This window comes from Halichoerus grypus, chromosome 12, assembly GCF_964656455.1.
Source record: "Halichoerus grypus chromosome 12, mHalGry1.hap1.1, whole genome shotgun sequence".
Taxonomy (NCBI): domain Eukaryota; kingdom Metazoa; phylum Chordata; class Mammalia; order Carnivora; family Phocidae; genus Halichoerus; species Halichoerus grypus.
In genome coordinates, this window is record NC_135723.1 from 86,299,230 (window position 1) to 86,326,413 (window position 27,184).

General features: G+C 54.7%; 1 protein-coding gene across 2 annotated transcripts in view; it reads right to left on the bottom strand.

Moving 5' to 3' along the window:
• PLXNA4 (plexin A4) overlaps positions 1 to 27,184 on the bottom strand; it is a 419,546-nt gene that overhangs the window by 37,123 nt on the left and 355,239 nt on the right. For both annotated transcript variants that reach the window (XM_078059575.1, XM_078059576.1), the window contains exons 14-24: positions 24,324 to 24,441; positions 21,014 to 21,150; positions 19,657 to 19,821; positions 16,563 to 16,656; positions 15,812 to 16,051; positions 15,040 to 15,186; positions 14,270 to 14,504; positions 11,327 to 11,469; positions 3,759 to 4,027; positions 1,309 to 1,375; positions 520 to 666 (exon numbers count right to left, since the gene is read on the bottom strand). In XM_078059575.1, coding sequence (XP_077915701.1) covers positions 520 to 666; positions 1,309 to 1,375; positions 3,759 to 4,027; positions 11,327 to 11,469; positions 14,270 to 14,504; positions 15,040 to 15,186; positions 15,812 to 16,051; positions 16,563 to 16,656; positions 19,657 to 19,821; positions 21,014 to 21,150; positions 24,324 to 24,441 — 1,762 coding nt within the window. The remainder of the gene's footprint in view (positions 1 to 519; positions 667 to 1,308; positions 1,376 to 3,758; positions 4,028 to 11,326; positions 11,470 to 14,269; positions 14,505 to 15,039; positions 15,187 to 15,811; positions 16,052 to 16,562; positions 16,657 to 19,656; positions 19,822 to 21,013; positions 21,151 to 24,323; positions 24,442 to 27,184) is intronic.

Here is a 27,184-nt window from a genome sequence, read left to right on the forward strand (position 1 = left end):
GGACAAAGGCGTTAATCACTAGGCCAATCCGGCCTCACATTCTCAGGTAATGGGGGTATTTGACCTTAGACCCATGGGCAGAGGTGGGCTTCTGAAACACAAGGAACTCTTTCTGGTTTCCTCTCCTTCGGGCCCCCACCTGCTCTGCATGGAAGTGTCCCTCCCCACCCTGGCAGAGTCGATGCGGAGTTCACTGAGTGCAATCCGCCCGCCCGCTGCTGGTGAGGGCTTATGACCCCACGTTCAGCGCACTGGCTTGGAACCACACTAGACTCTGCTGAAGTGTTGCTCAGACGTGCCTGAGCTACCGGTCCCCAAATCCAGGTGCCCTGATGTGGGGGTCCTAGGGGAGTCTGGGGTGACAGGCCTGGGCGGGACAACCGGCTGGGCCTGTGCAGCAGGCCACCCCAGGCCAGGTGGCTTTTCAGCGTTTCCACCGTCCCCTCTGCTGGGCAGGGGCTGCACGGGACCACAGCCCCGTTACCAGGGGCACGGGGCAAAGCCGTGAGGCTGCTTTACCAGGGTTTTGTAGTCGATCTGCTGGCGGATGAGCTTGTCCTCGCTCAGAGAGTAGCGGGCCTCTCCTGTGATGGCGTCGATGGGCCCCTTCTCCATCTGCTGCTTGATGGCGCAGAAGAGCGAGAACAGGGGCTCCCCGGCACACTCCTGGACGCAGAGAAGAACCGGGCTGGGCGGACTCTGGACCAACTTCCCGGAGCCTGTTTCTCGAAGGGCTGCTTTCCACTCCTCTGCTCCAGTTCTCTCCTGCTCCTGCTCCTCCTCTGTTGTCAACTCCCCCTTCCTCTGGACCACCTGTCTTCTCCTGTCTGCCCTCTCCTCTTCACCTCCCCACCTCCTGTCCCCTCTCTGTTTCTTCTCCCCACCCCACTCCAGCCGCTTCCTCTGCAGCCCGTCAGAGACAGAGGTCAGTCCCAGGGCTGCAAAGTCCTCAGAAGGGGAGGAAGAGGGAAAGCAGGGAACTAAGGGGTGAATTGTTTTGAGCTTACATAGGGACTTTGGCTTTAGGGTTCACACGGGGTCCTCTCATGGGCTCTTCTCCCCGTGGCCTGTAGGACAGGGGATTGTCTCTCATGCCAGGACTGACGGGGTGGTGGGGGCGGGTGTGGGCTCTGTCTCCGGAGACAGTCAGGAGTCTGCCCCCTCGGTGACAGTGACAGTGACGAGGGGGACTGCATTTCTTGGTGGGGTTCTAAGAGTCAGGCCTGGGGAATGTGGGCTTTGGGGTGTGCAGGGAAGCTGGGGGGCGGGTAACAGGCAGCGCCAGAGATAGCCCACATCCAATCGTACCTTGAGGAACTTGTAGAGCAGGAAGGTGAACCAGTTGGTCAGCATCTTCTCGGCCACCGACTCAGTCCTGTTACAGCAAGACAAAGACAGAAGCCGGTCAGAGCGCAGGGGGAATGACCCTGCATTGATCTTGCTGCTTACGGCTTTCGGGCCAAATCCTGAGATCCTAAAGAATACTTGAATCCCACGGACTCCTAGACACCGCAGAGTGACGAGACAAGCTGTGCCTGCAGAAGCCGGGAGATGACATGCTGCTGTCAGGCTCCCGGGTGGGTGTTCGGTGGGAATGTGCGGGAGCAGTTCTGTCCCTCGGCACCCTCTGCAGTGATGATGAAGACCCTCTGCGCTGTCCAGCGGGGTAGCCACCAGCCATAGGTCCCCACGGAGCACTCGAAATGTGGCTAGTGTGTCTGAGGAGCTGAATTTTACATTTTCTTCACCTTTCATTATTTGCATTTGAATGGGCACGTGTCGCTCGCAGTTACCACATTGGATGGGACAGCTTTAGAGAACTTTCTAGTTCCTGTGGGTGGGTGAAAAAAGAAGACCGAAAAACCTCGGGAGATACTAATTGGGCAGTGGATAGAAAGGAAAGTGGCAGGAGAAGTGGGTCAGGCGACAAAGGCCAGATAGATTAGACTGATCCCCTCACCTAAAGCGAAAGACTCCCAGAGCTGACACGGACTAAAGCTGCGTACCTAGCTCATCCTAAGCGATGCCCAAATTATCCTATTTCAAAGTCCTTTGGAACTCCTCCTGGAACGCTGCTAGTGTGTCATTTGCAATGATAGGAAGTGCCTTCTTGAGTCTAACTTGCATCCTTTGTGCTGCTACCCAAGTCCACTTATCCTTTTACCTTGGAAGGGAAGCCACAGCAGCAGGGGTAGGGCCAGAAGACCCTTTGGGTTGCATCCACGTAGAGAAAACAAACGGGCCTCAAACTTGCGCTGAGCATGGGGCCAGCTCGGAGAGCAACCGGCCCATCCAGGTATGTTTGGATAGACCCGGAAGTTGCAGTTGGCGGGAGACACAAATAGCTACAATCCCACGGCAGCTGGGCAGTTGCCAGCTCCAAAGCAAACTAGGAGGAGACGAGAAGGAAGACTGTCGAAGTGAGGGGCCAGCCGGGGGCAAGAGGAAGAAAGGGAGATGGAGGAGGGCAGAAGGAGAGAGAGCATCTGGGAGCGAGCGGGTGGCAAACAAGAGGCGGAGACGCACAGATCCAGAGCGAGGCCACACCGGGAAATCGCTGGTGGGAGCTCTGGCAGGCAGCAGCAACCCTAGAATTATGCCGGTGGGTGGCTGCGTGGTGGAAGTAAAACAAAAATCAAAATGATCTACCTTGCTGTTTCCAAAGCTGGATGATTGCTCCGGCATGTAGCAGCCTTTCACAGCTGTGCGGGCGGATGCGCAGTGCACCGGGGAAAAGCCGGAGGTAAACACTTCTGAAAGCCAAATCTAGCCACTGGCCCAAGCAGGAGGCCCCGCCTCGGACCCAGACACCGAGGACAGAAGGCAGAAGAGAGGCAGAGGCAGACGGTGCCGGGGAGTGATGGCCGGACGTGCGAGCTTTCCAGCTTTGTCCACACGAAGGCTGAAGACATTGCACTAACGGCCTGGATGAGAAATGGCCTTCCGGGAGGAGGCAGATGTGAAGGGCAGCATGGAGGGAGTCAGGGAGTCTCTGTGTCCTATAGAGCCGAAGCCATGGGATATGGCTCAGTGGTCACATGTGGTCATTTGGGTCTCCCCAGTGAGGCATCCGACGGGGTGGGGCGGAGCGCCCTGGACCTGCATGGAGCCTCCAGCAGGTGCATCAGGCAAGGACACACAGGCTGGCCCAGGGCTTCTCACACTTCAATAGAACTTTTGGGTCACCAAGGTGTCTTGGGAGCCTGCAGATTCTGCCCCAGTGGGTGTGGGCTGGGACCGGAGATTCCGCATTACCTGCAAGCTCCCGGGTGATGCTTCCCTGCTGGTCCCAGACAGCAGGGAGAGCTGCCTGGAACTCAAGTTTCCCATCTTGAGATGCTGAGGCGGGTCCCCAGGCAGGAGGCCCTGGGGTATCTCTCCTAATTCATGTTCTGGTTTAGGTAAGGGCAGGGGCTAGAAAAATGACCTCTCAAGAGTCCAAGAGAGAAGAATTCCAGTCGGAGGGGTCATGATCAGGGAGCATAAGGACAGAGAGAGGAGAAGGCAGAGTGCATGTAGGAGGCCAAAGAGAAACAGCAGGGTAAGCAGATGGGCTGTGGCGGACAGGTTCTTCCAAGAGGGCATGGGGCGGGCCCTGGCCTCCAGGCAGGTCAGTCCTCACCTTGGGGGACTTGGCAGCAACTTCCAGGAGCTCTGCCCCCATCTCCCCAGAAGGCACAAGATCCAGGCCGAATGGGCTCTCTCTCTGACCTGCGCTCCGCGCTCCCCGCCCCCCGCCCCCCGGGCCCGGCCCTCACCTCCTGAGCAGCAGCTTGGGGTGGTTCTTGCTCTCCAGGTTCTTGTCGATGAGGTCGGCCAGCAGCTGCTTCAGCACGTCGGTGGCGTATTCCAGCTTGCTCTGCAGCACAGTCATGATGAGTGAGGCCACGTTGCCGCGGTCGCGCATGGAGAAGCTGCGTTGAGACTCCAGGGTGCGGATGAAGGACAGCAGGAACACCTTGTTGTTGATGAGCTGGGCAAAGAGCTTCAGGCCCTTCTCCACGCGCTCCTGCCGGTAGCCCGGAACCTGTGGAGGAGCCCCCGGGGCGGGGGGTGAGGGGGGGAGTCCTGACTGCCAGCCGGGCCCGGGGTCTGCCCCACGGGGTGGGCCGTGCGCGCCGCCCCAGCCCCCGCCGCCACTCACCCCACCTGGCCAACAGCACCAAGCCCTCATCGGGTGCTGGGCACTGTGCTGTTTACTTAATCCCCGCGGCGGCTCCCTGCCTCTGGTTTGGAGCTGAATCAGGGGAGGCGCAGAGAGAACAGTACTGGGGATCCCCATCCACGTGGGAGCCTGAGCTCTTCCCTGACGGTGACGCAGAGCTGGTGAGGGGCCCCGCACCACGGCAGATGAGCATCACAGGCAGCCCCCGGGGGGTGTCCAGGAGGCTGGGGGCTGGGGCCGGTGACCCCAGGGGTGAGGGATCACCACACCTGAGCCTCCAGCTGACCTGATGCTGACTCTTCTCCGGCCACGTGGATCCCATTAACAGACCAGTGTGGCCTCAGAGTCAGGACTCATGGGGTCCACGCAGGCTCTGTCACCCCCAACCTGTGTGACCTCAGGCAAGTCCATTAACTTCTCTGGGGGCCCAAAGTGACTCACCCAAGGAAAGGGGAAGATTAAGCCCACCAGTCTCTCAGGTGCTCCCTGATTGACTCTGGTGTCTGATGTTTTCCCAGAGACTCCTCTGAGACCCAGGGAAAGGGGAGGAAGAAGGTTTTATCTTCCTGCCCGCATCTTCTGTTCATCGGGAGGCACCTGCATGGGGGCACCGTCCGCTCAGCACACACTAGCCAGCGGCCGAGCTAGGCACGGAGGACGCATCTCTGAGATGCGCGGGGACACAGCAGCTCTGCCCGTCACGGCCCCAGACTGGAAACAGCCAGATGCCCGGCCACAGCGGATGGCTCCAGGAACTGCGGCATATTCACCCAGCAGGAAGCCACACGGCCACGGGAGTGAAGGGCTTTCTGCCACTCACAGTAGCTGGGATGCATCTTGCAGACATTGAATGAAAAAAATCAGAAGGAAGAGGGCCATTCGTGTAATACCCTTTAAATAAAGATTTTAAAAAACCATCAACGATGGCAGGAAAATGGTGATTCCGGGGGGTGGCTGGGACTGGAAGGGGACACTCGGGGACTTTTGTGGAGGGCTGGTAGCATTCAACTTCCTGATGTGTGTGCTGGCTGATGGCTGTGTTCACTCGGGGAAAATGCTCTGAGCTGTGTTCTGCCAACGTGTGCGTTGCTTGCTCTGTATGTATTCTTCCGTAAAACAAAAAGGTTGCTTAACAAATAAACATGGCCTCTGGCATCAAGGTGGAGCCGTCTGAGAACAGAGCAGGGCACCCTCCGTGGAGTGGGGTGCTGGGGGGGCAGGGGCCTCCAAAGGAGGTGCCATGGCGGGGGCTGTGTCTCCCCCGCGGGGATCTTCGGGAAGGAGCAGCATGTATGCGGCAGTGCAGAATGCAGTTGGAGCCAGCGGAGCTTGGGTTAACTGTCACAGTCATATACTGGTTCGGGGGCCCTGAGAAGACTCCGCCATTCCTTCAACAGCTGGTGCGTATGTCGATCGTCCTCTGCTGAGTGCTGTCTACATGCGTTAGAACTATGGACCCATTTATGCCACACGACCCCCTACGAGGTAGGTCCCATTATTATCCCAGGGCCTCATGACAGTGGGGGGCTTTCGCAAGATCCCAAGACAAAGACGTGTCAGGGCCAGGCCGTGCACCCGGGCGGTCGGCGCCACGGCCTGCCATCTCGGGGCTGGTGTGACCTCTGCAGGAGACGGTGTGTCAAAAGCCGGACACACAGTCGTGTTTACTGAATGGCAGCAGTTTCATCCCACTTGACTCCAGAAGCTTGAAACTGGGGGGGATGGGTGGCCAGAGAATCCCTGTTTGCCCCAGGTCCAAGGAGGGGGCAGATGCAGAGCTGGAACGTTCGTTCCGCTCACGCATTGAGCTCCCCTGTGTTCCAGGCTCAGGGCAAGGCCCAGGCGGGAGACAGACCAGTCAGACCTGGGCCTGCCCTCAGAAGGTCAGCAGCAGGCCCCTCCGGAAGGCCCTGTCGGAAGGCAGCACCCTGGAGACAGATGGGAACCCACCGGAGCCAGGGCCTGGCTGCAGCATGTTCCGGCTCTCTGCACGGCCACCCCTGGCAAACTCCTCCTTCCCTGTGGTGGGCCCAATCTCAGCTTCATCCTGCCTACCACCCACCCCATTCCCCACTCCACAGGGGCTGGCAAGGGAAGGACAAGGGTAGGAGGCAGCCTCACCTTGCTCTCAGCCCGGCCTCAGTCTACCCAGCTGTCTGTGTGTCCCGCTGACCTCCCTCCCAGCTCTGGGACCACCCCTGACACACGTGTGCACAGTTTACCTCCTCTGTCCTTCAATCCCCCCACAGCAACGTCTCCACAACTTGTCCTACTGATGATAGATATCACTACTTCTTCGGCACCCGCCATGAGCAGTGCGCGGTGCTGCACACTGTACTCGTCATTCCATCGAAGCCTGCTGAGGACCTTGCAAGAGTGAGTGTGCCCTCTGAACTGCCCCTCACAGAAGCTACTGTAGGAGCCAAGGCCAGCCAGCTGGTACAGGAAGGTGCTGGATTTCCAAACCCATGTTTGGCTCCCGAGTCCCTATCCAACCTCCCCATCCTTTGCCACATCTAGTCCTACCCCAGGGCCTGGGAGGTGACTGAGAGCCTGGCAGCTCAGGCTGGCCATCCAGGGCAGAGGAGCCATGGCCGGGTTTGGCACTGGGGCCCCTGGAGAGGAGAGGAGGACAGAGGGCTGGCCAGGTGGCACGTCTGGTAAGAGGACGTGCTCTGAACTTCGTGGCTTGGCTGCACACGCCTTCTGGGCACCAAGGCCTGGGGCCCTGGGAAGGAAGGTGCAGCAAAGCCAGCTACGGGGCCACGGCATGTGGGCCAGCAGCCCAGGGTTCGCAATCAGAGAGACTAACTGCCTCCTACATGGAGGAAAGCTCTGTCACGTCTGGGCTCGACTACCTTGTCTGTAAAATGAGAGTATGAGTGCTCCCGTCATAATGTTTTACGAGTATTAAATAAGATAATGTATGTAAAGTGCTCGGGACACACGGTGCGCCCTTAACAGCAGTTTTATTACCTGCCTCTACTCTGCTGGCGGCTTTTCACCGACCCCTTGTGCCCAGGAGTTTCCAAGACAATGGCTACACTGGCCCAGTGTCTGGGGGTGCTGGAGGTAGGACTTTTCTCCCCATTTTATGAAGGGGGAGATGGAAGTGGAGTATCTTGGTAAAGAGTATCCAGAACAATGCCCCTTTGTAACTGGCTACCCCCCGCCTCCCTAAGCAAATGCCACTCTGAAACAAGACTGTCTTTATTCACCAGTTGGTTTGACAATTTAGTTGAAGCCTGTGAGTATAAAACTGGATAGTAAATTTTAATTGTAACCCAACAGGTTAGAGTTTAGGAGACATGGATAGGTTAAGAATGGGGTGTGTGGTTACTGTTCGCTCCCTGTTTTTAAAGGATCGGTGCCCCTGGCTTGTGTTCTCTGTCTCGCTCACACTTTCTCTCAAGTAAATAAATAAAATCTTAAAAAAAAAAAATAAAGGATCGGTGTGTGCCCAGTGCCTAGATAGCCCCTTTCCCACATGCCCGGCCTTCACCAGATGGTCACAAAAGAGGGGGGACTGGTGGCCTATGTCCAGGGCAGACTAAAGCCAGAGAACACCTCCTTCTTCTCACACATCTACTGTTCATACCCAACCAGTGGGCAGCTAGCCCCATGGCTGAAAATGTCGGGAAACATTGCTTTAGATTAGTCAGTGCCTTTCCCGGGAATATTTCCATACTCAGAAAGCCAATGGGGAGAAACTATTCCAGTGGTAAGACAGGGTTGGAAACAAATCAGAAAAGAACAGTCCAGGCAAGATCCCTGTATCTTGCATGGGATGCTGGATCTCACGTAGCCCCGGGCTAATGTGCGATAGTAAAAGTGGATTTCTATTAATTAATTAGCGAGTTTCATGGAAAGGAAAAGTCATATGCTCTGGGTATATACCCACAAGACTGGGAGCAGGAGCTCAAACAGATACACGCACACCCATGTTCTTAGCAGCTGCGTCCACAATAGCCCAGAGCAGCCCAGCGTCCGCTGACAGATGAAGAGATAAACAAAACGTGGTGCATCCATACAACGGACTATCACTCAGGCTTAAAAAGAAAAGAAATTCTGTCACATGCTACAATATGGGTGAACCTTGAAAACACTTTGTTAAGTGAAGTAAATCAGTCACAAAAGGATAAATATTATATGATTCCACTGACATGTGGGTCCCTGAGTCGTCAAATTCATAGAGACAGAAAGTGAAACGGTGGTTTCTGGAGGAGGGGATGGGGGGTTAGTGTTTAACGGGGACAGGGTTTCACTGGGGGAAGATGAAAACCTTCCGGAGATGGATGGAGGTGATGGTCACCCCACAGTGTGAATGTACTTACTGATTCTGAGCTGCACATGTAAAAAATCGTTGAAATCGTCCATTTTCTGTGATGCATATTTTACCACAATTCGAAACAAGAAAAGCTGTGTGACCTGTTTGACTCAGAGTCTGGCCATCCTGTGAGCTCCAACTCAGGGAAGTGTGCGAAGGCGGCTTCTGACTCCGTCATGAGCAGGGAACTAAGTCTCCCCTCGTGATGAAGGCAAGGAAGAAGAGAGAAGCCTCGGGTGTGAAGGGAAACGTTAACATGCCAGATGAGGAATAAGGTCACTGTAGGACGTGATGTAATACGTAACGGGGGCCAAAGGAAGGGTCTGGGGCAGGGGCGGGGTATCTACCCACAGTCCGTGGTTGTGCACTGAACGACTCGCAAGTCCGTCATCCAGGCTGCTCACGTGATTACAACCCAGCAGCCCTGATTCTCAGAGGCCTTCCTCTGCGGCCTTCCCGGGGCTGGGTTCATCTGACACCTGTGCCAGACAGATGGACGAGGGGAGTCAGGGACTCCTGGTGGTGCGGCTCTGGGGGTGCCCTCCTGTGTGTTCAGCCCATGGGGTAGCTCGTGTCACCGTGAAGTTCAGAAATCAGTCTCTAAGACGGTGCTGAACCAGAGCTCTTGCAGTTTTCTGGCAGGGAGTGGAGTGTGCTGCCCCAGAAGCCTCTGTTTGGGGGTGCTTCGTGTCAGGGAGCTAGGCAGGCAGGACCAGAGCCGCACAGTGGAGCAGGGAGCTGGCTCCACGCAGGGCTCCGAGGGCAGGGGTGAGGGTGCTGGGGGTTTCTGCTTGTTGAGTCTGGCTTGCTGAGCTGGGTTCCCGGCTGTGTGCCTCACTGAAGAATAAGGCTAGGAGTTGGGAAGCAGCCCGTCTTGCTTCTCACAGGAAACTGACCTTAGAGGGAGGCCTGGAGAAGTACAGCTGGGTAGAGACTCCACCAGCTTTCAGCAAGGGGCTTGGTATAGTTCAGAAGGGCAATGAGAAGGAATCATTTGTATTCTGGTCCTCGGGGAACAGGGCTGCTGTAGACAGTGAGGCAGGCTGTGCACTGAACAACTCCAAGAGGTGTCACATATGAATGATGCCATCTGGAGCACTGCAGTGTTCAACCTGCACAACCGCCCATGAGATCCTGTGGAAGAATGAGCCCTATAACTCTCCTGCCACTGCCCTGGCCAGTCCTTGGGAGTGTACTGTCCTTGGGTGTGTGTTAAACTAGTGCCAAGACTGGCCTGAGAGTCTGAGAATCTCTGGAGATGCAGGTGCATGTGGAAAATGCATAGCCTTCAGTGGACTAAACACCCTGGGATTTTGAAGCAAGTGAAAATGAGGCTGGAAAAAAGATAAATGGAAGAGAAAAACAAATGAGAATGAGAGAGGGCACGGGCAAGAAGAGTGAGACCAAGAGAATGGATAGGATATCATGATACAGACGGGGTTTTCATCTGCATATAGGACACACGCGTATACCCTAGACATGAACACACACAAGCCGATGTATAGACAGAGGGACAGGTGTGTTCTCAGTGAGGACACAGAGCCCACCATCTACGGCCTCTGGAAGTGCCTCTGGGTATCTATCCACTGAGGAGCCCAGGGGACCCTCCTCTGGACAGAAGTGCCCGTGACCTCATTATGGAAGCACGCACGTGTGCACATACATACACACACGGGCACACACCGTATTCAACAATTACGGAGAAACGCATGTGGGCCCCGAAGCCCCTGGGGCCTTGCTCTGCTGCCTGTAGAGGGGCCTCCACATCCCCTTGGACTGGCTATGCAGACATTCCCACAGGGGTCAGTACCTGCAAAATTGTGCGACCGCTGAGCGATGGGTCTGTTGCAATGTTAGGGATGCTATACATCTTGGAATTAGTCGTATTCTCTGTGGTTGCTTTGGCTGGAGATTTTTGATCCCTCCTAATAAGTGTCCAGAGCCGTAAAGCACGACAGCGACGTGCAAGGTCTTGGCGTGGGGAGCACAGACCCTGAAGTCTAACTGAGGGACTCCAATCCTGGCCCCGCCCCGTCCCAGCAGGTGGCCCCAGTGCCCTTAGCTTTGTTGCCTCTAAAATGAGCGCGCCGTCTGCAGCCCGCTTGTGAGCTATTAAATCAACACATACACCCGGAGTCCTTAAAACCAGACCCGGAGATTAGTGCGCCGTCAACTAATGGCGATTATTCCTTATGATTATTATTTTGCCCTGGTTTCCTCATTTGTATTTTTCACTTTTCTCTGGTAGTTATCTTTATGAGTCATCCCAAATCCCTTTTGGAACAAAGTGTAATATGAATATATGCATAAGCCAGATACCATGCTAGACAGTAAGTGGGATAAAATGTTCAAAAGATGAGGTCCTGCCGGTACAAAAGACAGCGATGTTCTTATCATGCACACTCCCACCTCCCTCCCCAGTGCATCCCTTATCTTCCCCACATATACTTATTGGGCACCAACTATCTGGTGAAATCCCTTATATCGTGGTTTCCTAAACAGGGGGCCATGAACTCACGACACTGTCTGGTTTTTGCATGTAGGTAAAGTTTTTTTCCTTCAACTTCCATTCAATTCTCAAGGAATCCATGACCTCTAGGACCCAAATCTACTCCCATCTCTGCTCAGAGCCTCCCTGGCTTGGCCCCATTTCCTGCAGAGGGACCGCCTGGCTGGCACCAACAAGTGGGGGGAGCCTCGGGTCAATCACGTCCCCTCCCTGGCCTCAGCTTTCTCACCTCCCAACAAGGTGGCTGCACTTGAAGGTCACCGATACCTTTCTCCACACTAACACCTTGACGGAGCAAGGCTTGGTCGTGGGTGCTGCTTCTCACCTCGAGGTCCCGGAGCACCGGGTGGTCTTCAATTCCGGGGAACAGCACCCGCATGGTGTAGGTTCTGTAGTCCAGGAAGGGGATCCCAGCTCCATCCAGGTCACTGGTCAGCTCGTGGATGTCTGTCTGCAGCTCGGCAAAAGCTGGTACAAAGGGAAGCCCATGAGAATGCCGGCTGGGGCAGACCCTGAGTCTGAATGCTCGGAACCCTCACCCAGGCCCCTGGGAGACATGGGCAATGGACCGCCAGTGTGCAGGAATAACGCGGGATGTCTTAAGTAGCTGGGGTGAAGGACATAGGAAGGGGAGAAAGATGTAGCACAAGGAGGCGAGTCTTGGGCCAGATCCCTTCCAAAGCATGGCTGGGGGTGGGCTGTCCACCGATTTGTCCTGCTGCTGGGATCTGAAGTGCCTCCCCATCCGAAGATGAAGGGTTTTGGTTTGCAGAATATGCTGGGGGTGGGGGGACACCCCTATCAAGAGATGGGGGAGGGAGGGGAGAGGTTCCAGGGGTGGGGGGTCTATTCCCAATTCTGCATTTTTAGAGTGGTCTTCCTTTGAAAAGTTAAGAATAATTTCTTTTGCAGTCCCAGTTCTGGGCCAGGCAGCTGGAACCATCAAACCACTAGTGGGGCCAGATGAAGCCTCCACCACACTAATACATTCCTTCCAGATACATATGTGGGGCGTATCTTTATCCTTCCTTCCTCAAGGTGATGCCACTCAGTGGTGATTTATGATCTGCATGTGGGCATGGCTGTCCGTGGAGGCAGCTCAGGCTTCCCGATGACCATGGAGCTGCAAGACCCCCTTCCCTCTGGCCCCCAAGAATGTCCAGCACATGGCCCAGGTGGTTACACGGCACCGAAGCTGTGATCACGCTCAGTCCTGAGCACGGCCCTCCTCCTAGGCTGCCCTCCGCCCTGGGAGGCAGTCAGAAATGCCGCGCCAGGCCCTTTCCTGCTCCGCCTCTCCCCTGGGCGTGCACACACGTTCTGACACGCATGCACGCCTGCTGCACACGCATGCTCGCACCCAGCCAGGATGGATTAGCCCATGCTGGCAAAGAACAGCCAGCGGGCACTGATTATGCAATCCTTCTTAATATTTCTATAAACACCAGAATCGGGGAAAAGTATTTTGTGGGCTCTGCTGATCACACGAACACAACATGGCGGGCCCAGGCACTGAGGACGGGGGCCCCGCTGCACCCCACAGTGCCAACTTGGGCCTCCGGATCTCGGGTTTCTGGGCCTTCTTGAGAATAGCAGTGCTGCTTCTTTGATAGAACAAGACACCACCCGGCCCCCTGGACAGGCTCCTGCAGGCCTCCCCGGGCTGCTCTGTTCCTGCACCATGGTCACCCGGACGCACAGCGTCCCTCTCAAGGCAAGTGACTCACGCTTCCGAGTGGAACTTACACCAGTGTGTGCGCCCTCGCGTGTATGAAAGGAGTCGGGATGGTTTTTGGCCCGTACCATCGCCAAAAGCACTGAGGACCAGCAGTCCTGTGTGTACTGAGGAGCATGGGTGTGTGGGAGTGTGTGTCACGTGCGTGTGGGCATGCGCGGGTGTGTGTGACCATCTGAGTGTGTGTGTACGTCGGTGAGTGTGTGGGACAGTGATGCACATGTGTGTAAAGTTTAGGCAGTGAAGGGCCTAGGCTGGGCCTCTTCTGGGTTTGTGTGTAGGTGACGTCCTGGCTTACTGCCAAGTCTCTGGGGCGTCACCTTCCCTGGACCCAAGCTGCCCCTTATATGTCCGAGGGCCAGCTCTGGGCTCCCCCGACAAATGCCTTCAAGGCTCATCTCCGTGTGCTCTGCTTTACATCTCTCTCTGTGCCCACTCGTGCAGGAGAGCTCTCCCCCGAGCCAGAAGCCAAGGCCCTCTCCTGGTGCCTCCGTGGACACTCTACGGCTGGACTCCTTGTCTGGCTTCTCATCTCTCCTTCTCCAGAATGTTCTGAGAGGAACCTGGCTTGGCATTCCCCTCTCTGCCCCCTCCCGGTTGGGGTGCTCAGCTGGCGGGGAGGAGAAGGAGGGGGTTGGCTTTTTATCGGTCTGCAGCCTTCCTTCAAGTCACTAAGCGCCTCCAACATTCAAAGCCTCGTGCCTGCCACACATAAAAGAGATTCTAATCACTACACCTAATTAGAGGGAAGAGTACATTGCGGAGAAAAAAAATTAAGCAGCATAAATATAATAAAAGGCAGTAATTAACAGTCCCACAAGGCTGATGCCATGTTGACAGCTAAGGATGTAGTGAAGGGATGGGACGGGCCCACTTCCCCATCAGACGGAGCCACGGCTTCCCTGGTGAGGATGGGAGGGCCCCAGGTACAGGCTGGATTGACTCCGAGAATAAATCTATAGCAAAGAACCCACTCAGACCCTCCGAGGGTGACTCACGAAATGATATCCTGGGGCGACAAGAGTCTGACTCCTAAATTTCCTTCTTGGATTTAATGCTGCTGATTTCATATCATGGTGGTGTTGGTAATTTTTAAAAATATAAGCTGTGAAACCCTCTTCCTTCTAAATCTCAAATCAGAGCTACGGCTGTACTGTCCTCCCTAAGGAAGGGAGCTCAAGGTTGCTGACCGCCGCATGTCCAGACCCCCAAACTCTCCCCGAGTGGAGAGCATCAAACCCCTGCGGCCAGGACTCGGGGCTGCAGACTGCCCTTGGGGGGTTGAAAGGACCCCTGCTGACCTGGGGAGAGAGGGAAGGGGGGCACCTCGAGGGCTGGGGGGAGGGCGGCCTCGCCCAGGGAGGGGCTGCGTCTGCTGGGATATGGGCTGGGTCTGGACGCAGCTCGGAGACCGGAGTCAGAGGTCAGACGCCCGGCCCCCAGCACTGCCCGCAGGTGCCCAGCCCGCTCGCCCATGTGCGACGCGCACGCACAGCCTCGGGCGTGGGGCTGTGGTCCCGGGTCACCAAGTACCTTCTTTGCACTCGAGCGCCACTCGTGACTCCAGGTTGTCCATTTGCATCTGCAGCCGCTTCAGCGTGAGGTCACTTTCGCGGGACTTGCGTTTGTAGGCGATGAGGACGGCGACGATGAAGATGACCAGGAGGCCGCCGGCCACGGCGATGCTAACGATGGCGGGCAGGCTGAGCGGGCTGTCTGGGGCGACGTACACCATCCCCGGGGAGTACTCCATGCCACCGACGCGGGCCTGGGGACACAGCAGGCGAGAGGGAGTTGGGAGCGGGCGCAGAGCAGTGCGGGGAGCCGCCCCGGGCTGTCGATGAACTGGCCACGGGGCAGGACGGGGAAAGGGCTCCAGGGAGGAGAGCCGTCACTGGCTGTAAGGACAGCTGAGGCGGGTTGTGGGGCCCGAGCAGGGTGTCTGGATGGCTCAGAGACGGGAAGCTGCACAGTACCCAGGACTAGGGTTGTCATCTTCGTAAGGAAACAGCACACAGCTGGGACCTAAAGAAGTCTGACATGACTTCGGTGAGTGGCTCCCTGAGCTTCATCCCAGGCTAAGGATGGATGACTGAGGCACAGAGCATGATCTGATGGACCTCCTCGGGCCAACCACGGTCCCCTCCTGCAAGGGTCTCTTGCCTGTGACAGGCGATGCACATATCATTCATGCTGCTTTGCTTGCTCTCATTGGGGCACCAGCCAGAATCCCCTCCCGGTCTGCTCATGCTCTGGCATTCCTAGTGCCTGCCCCGTCTGGAACGGGGCCCCGGCTGGCTCACCATCACTTTGTGCCTGCCGATGAGGTTGGGGGACTCGCAGAGCAGCTGCACGTCGGACACCGTCACGGTGCACGGCTTCTCCCCCACCAGCACGGTGTAGTTCAGCTTCACATTGCCCCCGGCCACGGGGGGGATCAGGTTCTTGCCCTGGAGGGACAGGAAAGCCCTGGTTTGCACCGCAGAGTCAGGACCATAGCTGCCGGCTGGCTGCCACGTCCCCCCACCCAGAGGTCCCATCCTGCTGGCGAGTGCTGGAGAGGCCACCTTCCATAGTAAGTCCCCAAACCCCATGACACCTACACTGCCATTCCCTTTTCCTCAGTGGGGAGTCAGCAATCAAGGCACTCTCTAGCTTATCCAAATGCAGCCTCAGAATCCTTCTTAACACAGAGCTATGGTCAATCACCACCAGTTGACTCCAAACTGTCACAGGAGTTACAAGTAATTTGCTACCTGTGCTCCAAAGAAACCCTCTACTGTGGCTTGCGGAGGGCTACACGGGAAGAAGCAGGATGAGCCTTGGACCTCCCAGGTCCTGGACTCCGGGGACAAAGGAAGCTTGGGAGTCAGATGGCCAGGATGGATCCAGCTGCCCTGATCAGGTCTCCATGGCCTTTAAAGAGTTTGCCTCTCAATCCAAACTCAGAGCCCATGTTTTCCATGCTCTGGACTCCAGTGATGAAATCGGGCCTCTCTCTGTGACTTGACAAGCCTCCCCGGTCCCCACAGCAGCCTCCTTGCTTCCCACCTCCTGCCTACGACCTCACTCTACCTTCAGGATGATGGGAGTGCCGGGCTTGAGCTCCAGGATTCCTGAGGGCCCAAAGGCCTCGAACACAGGGTTGGGATAATAGGTGAAGTTGGTCTTGTTGAGGATTAGCAGGGACTGGACGTTGTCCAGGATGAAGCCAAACTCCTCGGGCCTCTCGGTCAGGTCGGACTGGTGGTCGGGCCCCAGAGCGAGGGCCGGAGCCTGGCAGGTCATCTCAGTAGCATTCAGAACCTCACAGAGCTGGAGGGGGCCAGAGAGGCAAGACCATGCAGCGTCTGGAGCCACACAGCCCCACACACCCAGCAGGGCGCCCTCCATGCTGGGATACAGCATGCGGTTGACGTGGGACAGTTAGGGATGGGTCGCTGCCCCTCTGCATCCAGGACCATAGAACCTGGCCACTCAAGGAGTAAACTGCAACTAGCACCCGCCTCCGCAGTGGCCACAGGGGTGTGGCAGTGACAGGGGTATCTCTGAGCTAAGGGGCAGCACTGGGGGTCTGAAAGACGGAGGAATAAGGGTATGAAACCCCAGAACCCCCCAAAGCAATTGCTCCTCCAGGCCTGTACCCCAAAGTACGAAAATGCCCTCATGTCTCCTTCCTCACCTCACCATCCCAGTGCCCCAGGGTGTCACATGCAATGGGTCATCTGTGTCTGGGTGGCCTGCCCTACTCAGGACGCCCCATGTCTTTTGGGAAAGTGACATGTTGAGTGGGCAGCCTCATGCCCCCTGCCCTCCCTGGACTCACATTGATGTGCTCCTTCCCTCCATGCTTGGCACGGATCTGGGGATTCTGTATGAGGTCCAGGTGAGTCCCCCACACGGCGATGGGTGTGTTTCCACTGACGGGGGTGGGGGGGAGAAACAAGGAGGCATGTCAACACAGGGATAGGAGTAGCAATGGGGCTTGATGACAATGACGATGATGATCAGGCTGAGCTCCGACGTTAAAGGCCATGATAACCAGGAGGCGTGATAATGTTCACGGGGACAATGATGGCAAACTGAATGAATAAGGATGAGCTCTCAGCAGCCATCACTCATCACAGCAGTGATGACCAGATGTCTATGGCCATCCTGCACTGAGCGCATCTGGAGTGTGGACACCCGTGGAGGCTCTGGAGCCTCTTGACCTGAGCCGGATGCTTCTCTGCAGCCCCCTGGTGTCTCTCCCCCAGCCCTCACCAGTCACAGGGAGATTTCCACCCTGGCCCTGGCCTAATGAAAGCCCTGCTCCAAGATGTTCCCCACTAAACCATCCAGGGTCTGAGCACAGTCTCCTCCCTAGGAATCACTACAATTTCACCCTGGAAGCTTCCGTCTGCTGAGATCTGGGAAAGGCAGAGGCCCAGACACCCAGGAACCTCGTGGTGCAAACAGCAAATGTTCTGGGACTCAGGTCTCCTGTATCCTGGGTGTCAGCCAGGTATGGAGGAGGAGGGAGCAGGAGATTCCTCTTTGTGTAACTTTCCAAAGAAAACCTCGATGCCAATTGCTGTATGCAGGGCTCTGAGAAGCTGACCTGAGGCAAGAGCTATCTTCCTTGGGGGCTACTCAAAGGAAAGTGACAAGTCACTTTCTCCACAATCCAGAGAGTATCTTCAAGAAGAATCCTACTATCTGGAAGAGTTAGTTATAAGCTTGGTGAGTGAAGAATCCGTGACACCCATATTCATGTCTCCCTCTCTGTGCCTCGGCCCATCTCTGTACTCCCTGTTATTCCCTGCTCTCCACCTGTCCCCCACTCCCACACACACACACACACACACACTCACACTTGCACACGCCGGAAGATTCCTGTAAAACCCAGACAGGCTCTTCTGCCCATGGCGGTGTTCCAGAATGAGATTCTGCTATCTGGCCATCTCCCAATCTTCTTAATCACCAATTCAACCCCCCATCCCTGTTGGTGAGCAGCCCAGGCTGTTGTGAGTGGTGCAAAGCCGCGCTCTGCAGGGCCCCGCCCCTCAGAGAATCTGTTCACTGCAGCAAAAACTCTGGAGCCGGCTGGCAGGCCCAGAACATGCTTCCAACCTCGCACTGGTTATGAACGTGACTCGGGGTCGGCTACTGAGTGCCAGGAAGGACGATGTCTCTATTTCCGTGCTGATGACTTGAGGAAGAACTGAGTTAAACCAGGCCTCCTCAGGGAGCTGCAGAGTTTGTCTACACCAAGGGCTACACCAACTTCCTGGATTCACCAGGCCCTGGGAGAAAATCCCAGAAGTGCTTTCTACAGATGCTTTCCCCCTTTCTGTGCCTTGTAGTCATCTACTTTAAAAACACGGCCAACGCTTATAAAGTGTGGGTCTTAGGGAGTAACCGGTGAGAACAAGCCAATCTCATCTCCACAAGGGCTGCCTTTCATGGGTGTAAGGCCGGGGATGGCAAACATCCCCGCAAAGGGCCAGAGAGTAAATATTTTAGGCTTCCCAGGCCATATGGTCTGTTGTAATTACTCAACTCTGTTGCTGTGGTGAGAAAGCAGCTACAGACAAAACATATACGAATGAGCATGGCTGTATTCCAATAAAACTTTATTCATAAAAGGAGGCAGATGGCCAGATCTGGCCCCCAGGTTGGAGTCTGCTGACCCCTAGTTTAGAAGACTATTCTCTGGGCTGGATTGGTCCCTGACTCCTGCTTCAGCCATGGAGACCACATCTTCATGCTCTCCCCCTCCCCTCGATGCCAGACGCCCTCTAGAACTGAAGCCAACAGTGGGGAGGGCTGAGGACTGGGCCGGGGCAGTGGGAGAGAGCTGAGCCAGGCGCTGCACTATGCCTGAGCATCCGGCTTAGCCCTCCCAGAGTCCCGGGAGGGAGTTGACAGATGAGAAACCATAGGCCCAGAGAAGTTAAGTCACCTTTAAGGTCATTCAGCTGGGCTGAGCCCGCTCTTTCTGACCTCAAGCCCTGTTGCATCCCCCTCAGCCCCTGATACAGCAATTTCCCAATGGTCAGCAGGGGCCTCGCTGTCGGGATGCTCTCTGCTGCACCTTCCCATTACGATGTATCCTTCAGGGACCGGAACAGCATGCTTGCAATTCCCTCCCGGAAGTGAGATGTCACACTCCAGAGCCCCACCAAGTGGGGGACTGGGAGGGTCCCCAGGGATCCTGGAGTCTCCAAAGCCCCCGGTGAATCTCGCAAGAGGGGAGGCCAGAAAGGTATGCAGCTGGTACAAGTCGGCTTGTGACTGGCTGAGCGAGAGGTGGCCCTGGAGGGTCTTTCTATAAGAGCACACACCCAGCTCCCTCCCAGGACATGCGCTCTCTATACTTGTGCTGGCCGGCGGCGGAAAGAACAAGACTCAGTCCCTGTGCTTGAGGAGTTTGCGGTAGAGGGAAGGACGAAGCAAGCAGACAACCCGGGGTCCTGACAGAGAATGACGGAGGCACGGCAGGAGGTTACAGAAGCCCAGAGGATGGACATCTGCATTGGACCCTGGTGGTCAGGACACACTTTTGCTTAAGAGCAGGCCAAGGAAAAGTTGGATCTGATCTTACTCTTTCTCCTCCATCCCTCGGCAGGACTGGAATTACCGCCCATATTTGGGGGTTCACGGCCTCCAGGGGCACAGTGATGGGATCATGGCCTCCAGGGGCACGCACCAAATCCTCAGATGACGGGCCATGGGCTCTTGCTGATTGGAGCTTGGGTTCTGGGGCCGGGGCCCACTCAGAGGTACTCTCAGTAGAAGGAGGGCACCCTGGCAGGAAGGTCTGATTTGGGGGGTGCTCTGAACCAACCCCAATTCATCAGTCCTCAAAGAAAAACTGGGCCCCAAGGCTGTCCTTGGCTCTTGGAGAGTTAAGGAAGGACAACCAGGGCCACGCCTACCTGACTATGCTCCACTCTGGCTCGATGCGCACGATGGTGGGGTCCTCCATGTACTGGAAGAACAGGTCCTGGTGGATACTGGCCTTGTCCACTTGCACCATCACCTTCATTTCCAGCACCTCATCTGAGGATGTGGTGTTGCAGACGATGGAGGACGGAGAGCGTCTGCAGGGAGGGCAGACATGCAGCTGGGCTCCCGAGTGTTGAAGGGGACCGGGGTCCAGGCGGGGGCTAGGGCCCTCCACCCCTCCCTGTTCCCAGGCTCCTCAGAGGCCACGGCGAGCACTGCCCCAGGTGGAAAGCTCCAGGCACTACTGACAAAGACTCTCTCCTGCACCAAACCCATAGACAGGTTCCTCTGAGACCCCTTTTCAACGAGGCCTCATCCTTGGGCCCCATCTTGGGCCTGCCAAACGCCATGTTTAGCAAGAATCCTGCAAAGTGAGGTCACCCAGAGTCCCCCCGCCCCCTTGATACCCGATCACCCCGGCCACCTGCAGCAAGAATCCTGTTAAGTGGGTTTAGCGAGAATTTTCCTCTTCTTGCTGTTGCTTCTTAGTAATTTCACACGAGTGACCCCCTCGCTCTGGTGGTTGGCTGTAAATCCCCAGCTGCCTTTGCTGTCTTTGGAGTCAAGACTGATTTCTTTCTCTCCCCATTGTGATAGTCTTGACACCTCCTGCAATAGTCCTGAGGAAACTCTCCTTCACTATTTTAGCAAGTGTCAGAACAATTTTTTCTTTACCCCTGGCCTGACTTCCGACCTGCCACAGGCCTCAGCATAGCTCTGTCCCGGGAGAAGCTCCCCGGCAGAATGTCACATCCCCACCACGTCTCCGAGTCCTGCATCAGACGAACCTCCTGCCTGCCTTCCACCCTCCAGGCTCCTGGCTTATCGAAGGTGTGCCCTTCTGAGCCTGGATGGTGGAGCCAGGGGAGAGAAAGTCAGCTGCCCTTGGGAGGTCCAACCTCAGCCAGCTGGGTAGGGGCCTCAGCTCCTCACCTCAGCTCAGCTGGCTCTGCAGCAGGGGGCAGGGGCTCTAGATTCCCCAGGGTGTCCTGGGAAACCCTAGGATTCCGCACAGTGGCTGGTATAGGGGCACAGAGGTTAAATGGTGGGCAATAGCAATGAATGGCCCAACTAAGGAAGGGCTGCCTGGCAGGTCTCCAGACTGAGCCCAAAACATCCACAGTCAGGTATGCCCATACCATCCCCCCTCAAAGAGAACGGCCACTTTCTCAGGGAGGAGAAAGCACTTCCAAGAGGTGAGCTCCGGAAGTCTGTAGCCCTGGGGCAGCCCTACAGACCCCACCCTCTGGGCTGTGAGCCCCCGAGGCCTGCCTGGAGGTGAGTTACCTGTGGAAGAGGCAGGGCTGCTTCCCGAACATCACCACCACGTTGCTGCCCGCGTTCAGGTTGGTGCCCGTGATGGTCACTTGGGTGCCCCCGGACATGGGCCCCCGCCTGGGCTTCAGGTCCGAGAGAGTCAGTGTCTGTTCAGGAAAGGATCTGGCCTGAGACACAACCGGGGTCTGAAGAGGCAGCACCCCGCTCCCAGAGCCGCTCAGTAACGGTGGCCTCCCAACGAGCCCACGAAGTCGTATTGGGCTTGTGTGGATAAGCCGTGTTCTGGACCCTGAGAGTGTACACCTCTCTATTAATAACAGTAATAATAACAGCTGCTGTGTGCTGGTGTTCTACCTGGCAGGCTTTCTCTTCATCCACCTCTGTATAAGGTATGTGCCCAGTCAATTCTACAAGGTAGGTATTATTACCCACTTTACAGAAGAGATTCAGAGACGTGAAGTCAAGTTCCCAAGGTCACACAGCTAAAAAGTGGCACGTCTGAGATCTGACTCCAGAGCCCTGACTCTACCACCTCTCCGATTGCTTTTGGGAAGGTGATCTGCTCCTTCCACAGGCCTCTTCCAGAGAGCTGCCCAAACAGCCAGCGGCCAGAACGATGGGTCCTGAAGGCCCCAGGAAAACCCAGGAGGAGAAGCGAAGAAGGGTCAGTGGATTGAGTGAGGATGGAGGGGAGGCGGCACCTGTGAGCTGAGGATTTGGAGTTGCGATTTGTTCTTTCATTAGCATTTTAATGGAAGAAACTCTCCTCAGTCCCAGGTGAAGCCTGTATCTGCATTTAAATGAAGATTTCTCTCTTCCCTGCCCCTTAAAGAATTCTGCACCAAAAGTTGAACTTACTTGGCTCCCAGCCGGCAGGCCACCTCCCCAGAGAGGCCTCAATCCCTAACACCTTGGGAGGACAGGAGGAGCCCCCGTGACTCGCTGACCGCGGCTCGCAGGGGCCCACGCGCCCTGCCGCCCACCGGGTCCCTGCAGATCCTGAGCCTGGCATCCCCCTGGCACCCATAAAACGAAGGAATGCTTCATTCCAGAGCTGCTCCTGGCCCAAACGGAGACCCAGACGAGGGTGGGGTGAGGCTGTGGGAAGAGGCTTCGTTTCTCAGCTCTGCCTAGATCTTGCTGTGTGACCCAGAACAAGCCTCGTAACCTCTCTGATCATAAAATTGGAGAGCTGGGTCAAAACGAGTTATCTCAAAGGCGCCTGCTGGTTTTCTGGTTCTGTAACTCGGGGTCACCTCCCACAGATGGTGCCTCTGTCCCACTGTCTGGAAGGGAAAGAGAGTGAGGGGGATGCACTGTTTGTGGGAGCCGGCAGCTGGGGTGGGTCATGGAGGTGACAGCCGGACAGCCAGGGGTCCAGTGGCCTTGGAGTGAGTCACGGAGGTGAGACATGGCAGAGATGGCTAGCACCCCAAGGAAGCTTCAGCCATCCCTAGTACCATCCATTCTGTCACTGCCAAGTGACGCCAGGATGCAAACTGCTCGGGGCACTTGACTGGCTGAGGAAGCCCAGTGCTTGCTTTGCCCACGCAGGGGCATCCTCCCTGTTCCCACGGCGGCGCCGCGCCACACCTCTAAACGCTTGGGGAGTGCTGTCTCTGCCTCTGTCTCTGTCTGTCTCCCTCCCTCTCAGTATCTCAACTCCACGGGATCGACAATTTATGTAGAGATCCATCTATATCATGTTCAGTATACATGCCGTCTCTCTACATATACACAAGTATTCATGTATCGCTAATTGTGTGCAGGTGTGTTGGGTTTCATTGGGAAACTTCCTCGGATCCTTTAAGAAGAAGGTGGGGGTACAAATCCTAGAGATGGGGAAACCTACATATCCATTAAATCCATCACATATGTGTGTTCTTCTACGTGAGTTCCTGTGTGTGCAGCGTGACCAACTGTGTGTAGAAGGAGGGAAGATTTTCAGGAGTAGGGCAGGGAGCAGAAAGAGCAGGGCATCAGCGGGAAGAGGCCTCTGATGCACATTCCTGCAGGGTTGGGCCCCCACCACAGTCGCGTCCGCATGTACATCCATCCTACACTCTACCTCTCCTTCTAGACCGCGGGCCCCCTGAGGGAGGGGCTGTGCAGGGTCTGAGTCATCCCTGAACACCCACAAGCCAGGGCCACCGAATTATAAGATTCAACCAATGAAGCAAATATTTATCAAATAATCTATTGGAAGGGATCGTGCAAGGTGATACATGGTTGTCAGTTGAAGGGAGAAAGGAGGAGGAGAGGGAGGAAGGCAGAGGAAGGAGAGGGGAGGAGGGGTGGAGGGTGGGGGAAGGGAGGGTGAAAAGTGGGCTCCCCGTGACATGTTCTGGAGCATTTGACGCCCAGGCATAAAGTCCATCACTTCAGGCTCCCAGCTTCCCAAAGCAGCGTGGAACCATGAGGAAACTATCCTATCACAGCGGGCATTAGCCCCAGAAGTGACCTGGATGGTAAGACAGTTTGGAAAATGAGGCAGCGTGAGGGACAGCAGAGACATGCATGCCTCCCGCATGTCAGACATCATGGGATTGAGAGGTCCCCAGAGCCCCTGCCCCCCAGAACCCCTCACCAGGGGCTGCCTCGGCGGGGCCAGCGAGGGTCCCGGCTGGAGGGAATGTGGTGGTAGGGGTGAGGTCTGCAGACAGGCCACAGGAAGGGAAGGGAGGGGTGTGCAGGGAAGGGTAATGGTGTGGCTTAGAGGAAGGGGGAGTGGGGGTGCAGGGGAGGTGTGGGATGGGGGTGGGGTTAAGGAAGTCATGGGATGGGGAGATGGGGAGTGGAGAAGGCGGGCTGAAAGCGGATGATGGGATAGAAATGATGGGGTGTGAATGTACCCGGAAAGCTCAGGGCACAGCAGTCCTGCGGGGACAGAAACCATGCAGATGAGAGAAGTGATGCGTCTACTTCATGTAATTGTCACAACAGTACTGTGGGGTAGATGCAAGTCTTATCACCCCCGTTTTAGAAATGAAGACACTGGGACGCTAAGCAGCGTCCCCAAGTTCACCCTGTGAGTAAGCGGCAGAGTCGGGGCCCCCCTCCTGGCCCAGACACACAGCCCCTCAGCCCGAGGTGGATGCAGGGCCCGACAGCCAGGGCGGCTTCCCTGGATCAGGGCCGGACACAGCATGGCTTTGATTTGAATCCGGTCTTTCAGATTTCCAGGGCTGCGTTCTCACGCTGCAGGACAGACTCCCACGAGCTGCTCGGGGTCTGCCCACAGAGGTCTAGCCTGGCCCGTAACCACGGTCATGCGGTCTGTGGCCTGCGCCCGGGCAGGTCGCCTGTGGCCGGGACTCACCATGAAGTAATAGAGTTGTGAGGACCGGGCCATGAACTCGGGCCGACACACGGCCACACAGATCTCCACAAAGCCTGCGTGCTGGCTGGGCTTGGCCTCCCCCATCTCGCACACGATCCTGCAGGGAAGAGAGGACAGATCCCCGTGGTCACAGCAGGGTCACAGGACCCCAGATGTGACCCCTGGCCCCCGCACCTCCCCTGGCCCCTTCTCTGCAGTAGGGTCTCAGGGATGGGCAGGGGAGGCGGAGGGGAAAGATTCTTCCCTGCAAGGCTCCTCTTTGGTTCTTGGGAAATGCAACCTACAGGGGTCTCCATGGACATCCCTGCCAAGTGAGAGGCCTAGGGGAGGGCCCCTGTGTTCTGACCCCAGACACTCAGTCCCTCTTTCAGGAATTGTCCCCTCAACTGTGAACCAGAGGGCAGGGAATGGGTCAGCCAAACAGCTTAGGGAACACGGCTGGCAGGGCCCAGAGAGGTAGTGACCTTCCCAAGGGCCCACAGCACGTCAGACAGGGACCCAGGAGCAGACTTGAGGTTTTCAGACCCTCACCCAGGGGCCCTTGGCTCCTACTGCATGGACTGCCTCAGTGGAGTGTTTTCATCTCCAGCCCCAGCTGGGTGCTTGGTCGGGAGGAGAGACTCCTGCTTGGGGGGAGGGGGAGGGGTAGACGAGAGCCGTACATTTGTCCCCTTTTAAAAATGTTGCTTGTTTTAATTACAAAATTTGTTCATACCCCTTGAAAACAAGACAGTACAGAAGTGTGACTGTAAAAATAAGTGTCCCTTTCTTCACTCCTAATCTCTCTTCAAAGTTTGATATATATATATACACTCGTAGACCTTTCTCTAGATCTATGCAAACATATGTAATATATAATATATACAAAATCTCCATTTTACAGGTGAAGAAGCTGAGGCACAGAAAAGTTAGGCAACTTGCCCAAATATGTATATTTGCCCATATGCACCCATGTATGTGTATATATGTGTGTGTGTGTGTGTTTGGTTATTACGCACACATGTAAACATAAGTGTTATATATATTCACATGTACAATTATATACAAACATACCTATATAAACATATACATGACTTTTAAAATAAATGTGAAACATAACTACCCACTGTCCCAAACCCTGGTCATTTCACTGCACAGCCCAGCGCGGACTTGCCCCATGTGGCTGCATGCACAGCCCTACCGGATCCTTTCTGACAGCTTCATAGCGCTTCATGCCGCGGCTGCACCATTGTGTATTTATCCAGCCTCCTACTGATGGACATTTAACATCCCTTCATTTTTCTCCTACTCCAAATAACCCTGCAGGATGAGCCAACTTATACACATATCCTCAAGCATTGCACATTTATTAGGATAAGGCTCTAAGTGGGGAGCTTGTGGGGTCATTGTTTATGTATGTGATGTTTGATAGGTGGAAGAAAATAATGGTCCCACAGGGTTGTTACCGATTTGTACTCCTGTCAAAAGCAATTGAGTGAGATTATTTTACTCTTTTGCCAACACCAGATAGTATCAATCCTTTGAAAGTTTTTCCAATATAATAGGGAAAGATGATCCCTTTTTTTTGCTGTCATTTTTATTTCCCTGATTACTAGTGACGTTGCAGATATTTGCAAGTATGTGCGTGTGGTTGTAAAAAAATCTTAGATAGCCTTTCCTTCGATTGGTCTGAAGCTATCTCTATATTGCTAATGAATTGTCTTTTTGTAGGAGCTGCTGAATGAGGAGTATTAACTTTTTTTTCTAGTAAGTATTGCAATTATTTTCTCCCAGCTTGTCGTCTGTATTTCAACTTTGTTTATAATGTCTTTGGCCACACTAAAGTTTAAAAGTGTCTGTGGTTCAGTGGCTCCTTCTTTTACTTTATTCCTTCTAGGTTCTGTGTCTCTCTTAGAAAGAAAAAATTTCTGGGTGGGAGTCCAGTAAAAATATATGCCTTTCTGTCCAGATAGCATAATTAGTGCATGTTCAGTATAAAGATAAAAGAGAAAGCGCATAAAATCACTTGCCATACAGACACCTCCTCTCACCCCATTTGAACCACCCAGAAATATCCACTGTCAACATTCTGGCGTTCGGGTTTTCAGTCTTGTTTTTCTTTTACAGAATTCATTAGAAACTCTATTCTGCTTGGTGAATGATGTTCTCACTAATACACCTTGAGTATGTACCTGGTCATGATTCTTCTGCAATATCAGATTTAATGGCTATATAATTTACTGTCCTGGGCATGTGCAATAATTTAAGAATTGATTAATTCCCTATTTTAAAATATACAAATTGCTTCTACATTTCCACGATTATAAATAAGACCAAAATAAGTATTCTTGCAAAAAAATATTTGTGCATTCTGGTTATTTAAGTAAAGTTCTAGAAATATGATGACTAGGGTAAAGGCTTTCAATCCACATTTCCAAATTGCCTTCCACAAAGTGTGTCCCAATTTACCCTCCAAGTATGAATGTATGAGTGTGCTATTTCTCATGCTTCTCACCAGCACTGGGCATTAACTTTTTAAAATTGTTCCCCATTGTTTTAATTTTCATTTCATTGATTACTAATGCTATTTAACTTTTTTTTATGACTTCTGGTTCTTTGTCTTGTGAATTGCACATTCAGGCTCATTCATGCTCTTTGCTCATTTTGTGATATTTGCCTTTTTACTTATGGAACCTCTGTATATTAAGAAAAAGCATATATTAACTGTCATAGGGTATATCGCTAGTCCCAGTTTATTGTTCATATTTTTCTTTGCTTACATGGATTTTTGATGTATACATTTTAAGTTTTATATACTCAGATCCCCTAATAGTTTTTTATAACTTTTTTTTTCTTTTGCT